The sequence below is a fragment of the Rhagoletis pomonella genome, unplaced genomic scaffold (assembly GCF_013731165.1).
Source record: "Rhagoletis pomonella isolate Grant_MI unplaced genomic scaffold, Rhpom_1.0 Rhpom_scaffold_00004, whole genome shotgun sequence".
NCBI classification, from domain to species: domain Eukaryota; kingdom Metazoa; phylum Arthropoda; class Insecta; order Diptera; family Tephritidae; genus Rhagoletis; species Rhagoletis pomonella.
This window is the reverse complement of record NW_023458558.1, coordinates 43,887,869-43,898,979: the sequence shown is the minus strand read 5'-3', so window position 1 is coordinate 43,898,979 and position 11,111 is coordinate 43,887,869. Positions and strand designations below refer to the sequence as shown.

At 35.3% G+C, this 11,111-nt stretch overlaps 1 protein-coding gene across 1 annotated transcript in view; it reads left to right on the top strand.

Moving 5' to 3' along the window:
* Window positions 1–2,121, top strand: part of LOC118738231 (octopamine receptor beta-2R) — a 39,558-nt gene extending 37,437 nt beyond the window's left edge. Inside the window, 1 exon segment of the mRNA XM_036469156.1 lies at window positions 1,168–2,121. Within this exon segment, the coding sequence (XP_036325049.1) occupies window positions 1,168–2,017 (850 nt within the window). The 3' untranslated portion in view covers window positions 2,018–2,121.
* Window positions 2,122–11,111: the final 8,990 nt, after the last annotated feature.

Here is an 11,111-nt window from a genome sequence, read left to right as displayed (position 1 = left end):
ACGAAAAATTGTTTTTTCCCATATAAAATACAAAGTAAAGTTTTCGCTCTTTAAGCGACCTCTAAATATTCTTAGATTTCAAAATAAAAAAGGCAATGGGTTAAATGTTTTCGGTAAAAAACAATCGTACGGGGTTAGAGCATTAAAATTCCGGCTTTATTTTTTTTGGGCCACCCCAGTAAACACCTTTCAAAACTTAAATTGAAATCCCCTAAATATTCGGCTTGGAAAAATTAACTTAACATAACTTAACAATACTGACATATTGACCTTTTACCTTTAGTAATTTTTTTTTAAAGATATAGTAAATTCTGTAACAGAAACTATACAATACCAATATACAATACCAATATACAATGCCAGCTCGATGTTCTGGAAATTACAAACGTCGGACCAAAGTTGTCATATCATTTCATGCTCATGAAAGTTATAAAAATACCATAAATATTTTATTCATGTCGCATTTAAAGCTCTTTGATATTTTTAAATTTTTGTGAACTACCTAACTCTAATAAAACTATTAAATGGAGCTGTTAAGTATTTAAATAACCAATCAAACGGAATTAAAAAGCATTTGATAAAAATGTTTAACCCACTGAAATACTTTTGCAGTAACTTAAAGAATTAGAAAAAACCACTGCGGGCATTTCTTAATCCTATTAAAACCCGCTTTTTTCTGAAGTCAATGAATTAAAAAGTTTAGCCCTAAGTAAGAAATGTCTTAAGCAGTGAGTGTAAAAAAGAAAAGTGATCCAGAAAAAAATTTACTTTTGCTATTTACTTAACTTTCATTCCATTTCAATGCACAAAAAAGTTATCCAATTCCATTTTTTGTTAAAGCAATATGAACGCAGAAAAAGCAACCGTTAACTTCCTGCCATTTTATTAACATTCCCCGATTCCAAGTGCAAAATAAAACTGAAAGGCATGAGCAAATGTAAACAGTTACCGAAATGAGATGAAAGCCAAAGAAAAAGTAAAGTACTCCCAGCCAAGCAGTCAAGTTGAGCAAAAGGAATTTTATTAGTTACACACTTCAAATAATCACACACACACACACACACAATACTAAACTATTTACTTCAAACTTTAATCCTTTTAAGCGAAAGTTATTGAAGTGTACTTGTATTCCACTAAATATTTCTCCCTTTTTCTCCCTCCATTTAGGTACACCATCACAACTCTGTGCGACTCAGTTGCACCCGACATTGTGGTCGCCATACTCTTCTGGATCGGCTACTTCAACTCCACGCTGAATCCCCTCATCTATGCTTACTTCAATCGTGATTTTCGGGAAGCATTCCGCAACACCTTGCAATGTCTTTTCTGCAATTGGTGGCGAGAACGCGGTCTGCCGCTCGACATCGATATACGACGCTCTAGTCTGCGCTATGAAACGCGCACCAAAAGTGTCTACTCTGAGAACTATTTGAGCGCCAGCCAACCACCCAGGCGCACCAGCCAGCTGGTCGAGAGTTTATAATACAGCCGTGACGACTCGCTGTTGTCGGTGACGCGCACACCGCCACAGCGGTCCACGTCAATGCAATTGCTGCCAACCCAACAGTCATTGTTGATGAGTGATACGACGCCAAAGCAACCGGCTGCCGGCAGCGGTGGCGGTGGCATGCATCAATTGGCACCACTCCCTCTGCCATCGTACGTTGGCAAACGCTTGCTCGAGGTTAAGCCCAGTGATGGGGCACAAGAGTTGAGTGGCGCTGATGTTAGGCGGCGCGGAGGTGGTGGTGCTGATGACGATGATGACGATGAGCCGCAACAGATACAAATCGAAATACCATTGGCGTATGTGAAGAAATGGAATAAAAGCAATAAATGTACAACAATAACAACAACAGCCGCTGCTCCTCTAACCACAACAGTGCAAACAACAACAGCAACGGTCAATGGTACAGGCACTGCCACTGTGACTACGACCGCAACGACTACAATAACAATAACAACAACAGTAACAACGCCCAAAGGCACCGAAATGCAGGCACACACACACGTTTAAAGTAAACGAGAGAGAATAGTTCGGACATGGGAATACTTAAAGTTTGTAAATAAAATAAATAATTTAAGGAAAATTGTGTTAAGAGTAAAAAAAAATCAAAAATAATTAAGTCAATAGTAAAATTGGAAATGCTACTAAGATGTAAATTTATTTATGAAAAGGCGAATATATAGTATGTACATATATACATACGCACATACTTGTAGGTATGTACGTTCATCAGCAACGCCGAATCTCTTATTTTCAACTGAGCTCCATATAACAGGCGTGTCATTTCTCCAGCATGTCCTTTGAAGCCAAAAACTTCTCCACTTCTGTCGCAAAACAATACCTTCCTCTTGCTTTATTATACGCAGTGGGTTCCGGTTTAAATACGTTATGTTTCTACCATGTCTATGTCATTGCAAAAATCGTGTACCTATTTACTAGATTTATTCTAAAAAACAATAAATGCTTGGTAGAATTCTCGTGAAACGAGACGTCGTCGCCCCATGTTAAATTATGACGGCAGGGATGGCGAAAAATCGTTTTAAAATAGGTACGTCGTTTTGTAGTATGCTTCTCTAGACTACTCCAAAATTTTCCCTATTTGACGTGCATAGCCATAGCTCATGGCCCCACGCCACATTCTTAAATTTGTTTGCATAAATCGAGCAAAATGTACGAAATTTTAAGAAAAAGCAAAGCAATTGTTTTTGAGAACGGGGCGTGGAAAAAATTAAAAAAAAAAAATCACACATACACACAACAAAATTTTTCTATGTAATTTGTTTTCTTGAAAACTTTCTCACATAAAAATTTTTTGGTAAAAAAAAATAGCTTTTGAAAATATGCCATCTCAAAAAAAATTTAAAAAAATCACAGTAGTAGCTCTGAGTATTGCGCAATATTAAAGTGTAGTATATCGGGGTGCACTCTACAATAATTTGAGTTATGAATTTTTTTACACCAAAGTTGAGTAAGTTGAGTACATTACAAATTTACAAATCTTTAAAATTTTTTTTTAGAATTTTTAGTATAATAAAGCGATTGCAAAAGTGGCGTAAATTTTTTTTTAGTTTTCTTAGAAAACGGTATTGCGCATTTTCTATCATAAGAAAAAAGTGCAAAAAGCCGTTAGCATAAAGAATATTAAATATCAAATGTCCTTTCATAGAGAACTAAACTAAATCGATTTGTTTGTGTTTTTGTGCTGTAAAGTTTTTAAAAATGTATTAATCAAGCTCAAATTTCATATTTATTTATTATTTATATTTACCCATCAACCCTAAAAATTTTAAACAAATTAAACACTTGAAGTGTGAACCCCGTCCATTTAGGTATGGAACGCCCCTTATATTCATAATGCCCAGTGTCACGCATTGCGTTCCATACAAAACATTTCACCTTTTCTATTATTCTACTACAATGTGCTAAACGTCTGAGCACTGGTTGCAGGAGCAAATGGTAGGTATAACCATCTAAAACAATTCGTGGCATAGTTTTTAGCATATCCGCTACATTATTGTGTTAATTAAAAGCAAGATGGGTCCACCTCGAGACTAGTTCGGACATTTTTATACCCGAGCGCACTTGTGCACAAGGGTATATTAGTTTTGTTCACATAACGGTTGTTTGTAACAGCCAAAACGAATCGAGATAGATATAGACAAATGTATACATAAATGATCAGGATGAAAAAAGAAATCGATTAAGCCATGTCTGTCTGTCCGTCCGTCTGTCTGTCTGTCCGTCCGTCCGTGTACACGATAACTCGAGCAAAAATTGAGATATCTCAACGAAATTTGGTATGTAGGTTTCTGTTAATCCAAGGTAGGTTGGTATTGAAAATGGGCGAAATCGGACAGTAACCACGCCCACTTCCTATATAACGGTAATTTCCAGAAATACGAAAACTGCGATATTTTAGTAATTACTGAAGATAATTCACTCAAAATTGATATTTATAATAATTTTCAGACAAAAAATAAGAATATTATAAATTTTTGGAAAATGGGCGTAGCCACGCCCACTTATGGTTATATGTGTATATCTTGGTAACCGCTGCACCAATTTCTTCCAAACTTGGCACAGTTGTTGGCCTTAATACAGCATACTAAATCACCAAAAATTTAACAATAACCACGCCTACATCCCATATAACGGTAATTTTCGGAAATACGAAAACTGCGATATTTTAGTAACTACTTAAGATTATTCACTCAAAATTATTATTTACAACAATTTTTAGACGAAAACTAAGAGTGTTGTAAATTTTTGGAAAATGGGCGTAGCCACGCCCACTTATGGTTACATGTGTATATCTCGGTAACCGCTGCACTAATTTCTTCCAAACTTCGCACAGCTGTTGGCCTTGGTACAGCATAAAAAATCGCCGAAACTTTTCAAAATCGGACTATAACCACGCCCACATCCCATATAACGGTAATTTAGAGAAATACAAAATCTTCGATAAATCAGTAAATTTAATATTTATTCAAAATTGATGCTTGCAACTATTATTTACCAAGAAATACGTTGATGGTAAAATTTTGGAAAATGGGCGTGGCACCGCCCACTTATGATCACATATATGTATATCGGTAACCGTTCTACCAATTTGTACCAAACTCGGTGTGGTTATTGTGCTTGCCACATATAAGCAAAACGTTGAAAATTATTGAAATCGGACTAAAATTACGGTCGCTTTTCATATAACGGTAAATTTCGGAAATGCTTGAAACTTCAATATTTCGAAATTTAAGGACGCTAATTTACTCAAAATTGATACACCCGGCTTACCATCTAGCGGAAGGTTTCGGAAAGGTGAAAAAACATATATTTAATACTTTACTTGTTCGTTCTCATTTCGGGACCAGCTAGTTCCGGGCTTTTTCAGGGCCAGTTCCGGACTTGGTCGGGATAATTTGGAAACTAGCTCGATACCGGAAAATGGTAGAGAAGAATTTAGGTAGTTTCATCTTCATCCTCATCCATCTATCTCCCGAAGCAGTCATTCTAAGGCCCGCTGATAATTTCATTAACTTTGCACTTTAGTCTCATTCCAGACCTCTCGAATAACTTCTACCTTGTTGAACATGCCTTGATTCTAACCTAAAAATACATTTTTGCAATTTTATGGATTTTAAATATTTCAACGAAGTCCTCATTAAAAACCAGTAAAGCAAATATATTATTGTTTTTGCCATGTTCCATTGCTGACACACATAAAAAGTGAAACTTTTTTATTTATCAGAATTATCCAAAAAATTAAGTACTAACCTGCAAAAAAGGATATATATGTACTCGTATTTAATTTTTTCTTAAATAGTCGTGTTATATTACTGTATTTTTTCCATCTCTATATATTTACATAATGTTTGATTAATTAATTTAATTAAACATAGTATTATTTGCAATCAATTACCAACTCAACACCACAAAGATGAAAAAGGCAAAAAGCGAGTTTGAAATGACAAAAATAATAGGATTATTCCAGCAAAAAAAAAAGAATATTTTTTGGCGTTTTGCGTTTGCTCATAGTATATATGTTTGTATATACTAATGTTGGTCATCAGTGTTACAGTTGAAAAGTCTTTAAATGTCACAGTTAAAAGGGCAACGCGAAAAATCACATAATTGGATGGCTTTATTTAACCTGTATAATGAAAAATAATTCACAGTTTAAAACCAAACAACAACAAAAAAATATGTAACATAAAAATACATATATAATACATAAAATCGCGGTTTATATCACGGAATTTTCAAAATTGAAAAAAATAACTTTTTTAAAATCGCGAATATTTGACATAATTTTGACCCTTACTAGCTATAACTCAGCTCAGAAAAAGTTTCAAAATTTTTGCAATTTTGTAATTTCAATTTTTTTCTACTCTGGTAGCCATCCACAAAAAAATTTTTAACTTTTTAAACATTCGCGAATATCTTTATTTTTTACTTAGAACGAAATAAAGGGTTGCCTCATAAAAAATTTGGGTGTCGATATTTTAAGGACTACCCGAATTTAATCAGCAGCATGTAGCACCTACGAATACATAATTCAAACTGTAAAATAAGAAGTTTCTTGTCTTGGTTAAATCTGAACCCCAAGAAGTTTCAAATAGCCATTTTCTCAGGAAAAGGAATCAATTGCCAGAGCCATGCTTTCAAAGAGAGGTTAAATATCAGGGAGTTATTCTTGTTGGAAAGCACTCCTGAAATCCGCACCTATGTAGACAAATCTATTCAAAAGGCCAGGGCTCGACTAATGGGGCGAAATTGGGCGTATGATGCCATCTGCAAACCCATTCTAACTTATGAATTGAAATCCCCGCAGACCAAACTAAGTAAACTGCAACGACTAGATTGCGTGAGCGTCACTTACGCGATGAAAACAACACCAACCACGGCTCGCGATATGCCTATTGGCCCGCCTGCCCTACACATTTTAATCAAGAAAGAGGCTCTGCCGTTTACAGCGAGAGGATAACCAAATTCGGTATAGCGACGGCTTCAAGACTTACCACACTGTCGCAGCATGAGACTACAGCATACATGTACATTCACTCGTAAGCAAAGCGGCGATCCCCGCTCTTTAAAGGCACGAGATCACCTCAAAGCTGGGACATAGCGGAGTCATGCGCAATGAAGAAGCCGATATTCTTGCCAGAAAAGGAGCTGCACAGGGATTCGTAGGACCAGGACTCTTTATTGCATTATTAAGCAGTGCACAGTATGTGGCACTGGGAAGTCCAGACCAGGGCCAGGCTTCGATTTCTAGGTTTACCGTATATTTAAATGCAAGATTTTGAATATAAAAAGACCCAGTCAGTGACACGATGGTAATATTGATAAACATATGTTAACGTATTTTTAATTAGTGCCAACATTTAATTGAACAATTCAAAAAAAAAAAAAATTGGTATCAAACTTTAACTTTTTGTTACATTTAATACATACATACGAGTGTTTCATTATTTCCAATTTTGTTACATCTAACTTAATTCTTCTACGGCTGTATAGCTATTTTTCTCCCTCCATGCCGTAGATTATAGAATACACAATACATATCGTTGGCTGAATTGCAAAAGGCCGTAACTAGCAAAAAATCCAAAATTCACTTCTTGATCGTTTATGATGCATTTCATCGAATTCTAGGGGCTCCCACCGTTTTAAACAAAAAAAAAAAATATAAAAATTTAGTTATGGGTTTTGCATTTCACATAACACTGTGTGTACTTTTTTTCCAATTAATTAGTAAATATGCAGCTGAGTTAGCAGTAAGCGAGGCATCTGCGCCAACAGCTGCCGCATTTGTAGGAAATTTTAATCAGGCGCAAACTTTTTGCGGAAATCAAATGAAACGAAAACTCGCAAAATCATCCAACACATACATACATATGTAGCCACGCAAAAACAATCGATTTTTTTCCGTGCATGTATTTTATATGACATGAATTTCATTTGCGGCAAAAAATAGTATAATCACTTTCAATTAGCTTAAGAGGCAGCGCGAAAAAACAAATGCTATAGAAAAATTAATCCTCCTGCGTGCTCATTACGAAATTTTAATTACTTTTATGCTGTTACTTTAATTACTATACAATTAAAATTAACAGTCAAAAAATAGAAAAAAACCTACTCACTGCATACATTCTTTAAATTAAATTTTTGCTTTTTTCTCTCTCTGCTATAGCAATATTATTATTTTTAATGAAAACATGTGACAGTTGTATTTTAATGAGAAACTCACTCAAAATATGTGTCGGTAAATATTCCGTATTAGTATAGTTTTTATTGTTTTGCTTGCATACATATAATGTTTTGTAAATAATTTAAATACCTTAATTCAGGAAAATAAAAAAACACAATTTTTCATAAACACGCTTACACGCTGTATGCATCACTACCCAGCAGAAATAACTAATTAGTAGTACATAATTAAGTTGGTAATAGAAAATGCAAGGCCTTTAACACGACCAAAGTTCCTCGGAACTTTGATGGATACCAGCCCTGCAGGAAATGGAGCTAATTTGACTGGAGCACAAATATTAATTTTGATTTTGTTCCCCAGACCCCACTATCCAATTTTCGCTTGTTGATTCCGAAAATCGAGTTAAATTTATTTTGTATGGATACGTTTTTGAGATATTTGGAATTTACCGTTATTCAGCTTACAAAAAGAGAGAGAGAGAAAAAATTCTGCATAAACCGTATATAGATTACTTTTTGATAGCCCTGATAGTTTCCCAGAAATTAATTAATCATTCCAGATTTTTTGTTTTTTTGTTGAAAAAATGCAAAAAATTAAAATTTTAACAGGGAAAAAAGCCAAAAAATAACAGTTTCTGTGTAAATATTTTGCACTTGTGTTAAAGCCTGTTCCTTTAGAAAAAAACTAAGCTACCAATGAAGAAAAACTATAGATAAATAAGAAACTAATGATTGGTCAAATGAAAATGCGTAAGGATTTTTTGTATAAAATATGAGCGGAAAAAAATGTTACTCATACGCCACGTACACGTGAGTAGGTAGAGTGTTTGCATCGAAAACAAGAGGCGTCAGAAATGGTTAATTAATTTCTCAGAAACTATCAGGGCTATCGAAAAGTGATGTTTGTACGTTTCATGGAGAATTTTATTTGCTTTAATTTTCCTTATCTCATATTACGATTATTCAATTGGTTCGTAAGATATACGTGATGAAGAGAAACCACTATTTTTTAAACCTGAATAACGGTAAATTGCAAATGTCTCGAAAAGTTATCCATAGAAAGTTCGTTCATCAACGACGAAAGTACTTTACGAAAGTACTTTATATCAAAATGGGATCACTTTTTTCGGCAGCTTATATGGGAATCTGACATTATGAAGGGTCCAGTCTGTAGAACATTAACACATGGCCAGCAGGTTCTAGCTGGAATTTCTTTCAAAGTTTGAAATTGATAAGACTGGTTTTTAAACGCGAAAGAGTGCATTTGCGAGAAGAGTGTTAGGAGCTATTCAACCCTTATCACAACCCACTAGACACCAAATCAACGCAGAGGATTTCCTCGGATGAACGTGTGGCAATTTTGGTCTTACCGCAAACATGTTAATAGCAGTTTTTTTAAAGGAATATAGATTACTTTGCAAAAGGGTAATGCGAATGAGGCTCTTGGAGTATTCGAGAGAAAGACTCTTCAAAGGATTTCGGGCCTTAACGCGTTGGCGACTGCGAACACCGCAGACGATTAAACGATGAGCTTTTCAACGATATACTTATTCGTAGCGCAGCGAATTAAAGTAAAGCCTCTCCGCTGGCTTGGCCATATTTTTCGAACGGACTCCGACGCTCCAGCACTGAAAGTATTCAACTCGGAAGCCGTTGGTGGTAGTAGAGGAATAGGGAGGGCCCCAATGCATTGGAAAGACCAGGTGGAGAAGGACCTGGCTTCACTTTGCATTTCCAATTGGCGTCAGTTGGCACAGAAGAGAAACGACTGGCGTGCCATGTTGAACTCGGCCAAAATCGCTAGGCGGTTACAGCGTCAAATAAGAAGAGACGAATATTACTCTTAGCTGTTGTATAGGTTCGTCATTAATTTCAAGTAAAATTTTGGCGAAAAAAAAAGATCTTGCTCTTCGAAAATATTTGCATTCATACTGGTGCAGTTACAATATAAAAAGTTAAATAATAATGTTACATGTTTCTCCTCAAGTTGACCCTCTGCGATTATATTTCCTGTCTCCTAACCTGAGGTAGAAGCTCGGCTTAAAGAGGCTGAAATCGAATGAAGAGTACACCTCTGAAACCGCAACACTTGAAAGGCATTCAAATGATCGGAAGAACGCAAGACTAAATTTATCAAGCTGGAAGGGGAAAACTTATTTTAAGAATATATCAAACTGTGCGCGTATATTTTTTATATAAAATAATTAATAACAGATTCATGTCTTAGTATTTTTCTCTAGTTTTCTATTATCCCCATTTTATTTATGACCTTATTTAATTGATACTGGAATATAGCGTGTCCGTATCCGCCGAATGAAAGATGCGAAGAATAATTTTGAACATGAAAAATAATACCAATTCTTAATGCCAAAAATCATTTAAATGTTTATGCTAATTTTATATATTTTTGAAATTTCGCTATACACATATTATCTTAGAGGTAACATTTAATAAAAAGGCGTAAATCTAGCCGCAACTGTGACAACTGGCTCTTATATGAGTTTTATCCGTAGAATCAGATCCTGAGCTGCAAATTTTTCTAGTCCTTGGCTTTGAGTTATAGCAATTTAAATAGTCACAAAACCGATTTTTGACAGTTTTAGAGCTTCCTGAGGAAGAGGTAATCCTTCTGCTAGCGCAAAATGGAAGCTGAACTGAAGCTAGTAAAAAAAATTTCATTTAAGTTTATACTAGTTTTCTCTTACAATCTCAATGTGCCTGTCAATTGATTCGAAAATATGTGAATAATTGGAGAAACGCAAGTAAATATGTTGAAAGTTTGTACCTTTTGGGCATACACTCCATTATACTCATCCGTACACGAATAAATTCCACCTTTAATCAAATCTGGACACGTATTCTCTGTTTTCGTTGTTGAAATTAGAAAGGCTTATTGGAATCTACAATAAAACAACTTTGAAAAAATTGGTATGGATGTGATGAAAAAATAGGAGGATATTTCATATTTTTATTAAGAAACAATTTGAAAATAGTTGTGTGTTAGAAGGGCCATATGCGGTTCAGAAAATTCCTTATTCCATCCTTTTTCTACTAAGGAGGTTTAAAAAGTATGAAAAGGGCTTTCTTTGATACTTTTGATTTCAAAAGTCTCGCCAACAGATTGTCGCCCGGGTAGCAATTGGCTGCCTTGTGATCCAATCATCTCCTCAGCATCGGGCCGAAGGAGTTGGAAGATCACTACTAATTCATGTCTTGGCTCCACATCACGTACAGCAACATGCGGCGTTTAGCTGAAACGAGGTAGTAATCTGAAGCGTTTTTGGCTGCATGGATACAACATATCTCAAGAAAGGTCCCAGCTTATACTTCACACATCACAATTTGATAACTAATACCCCATGATCCTTGCCGCTGAGCAGTTGATCAATATCGCTACGTT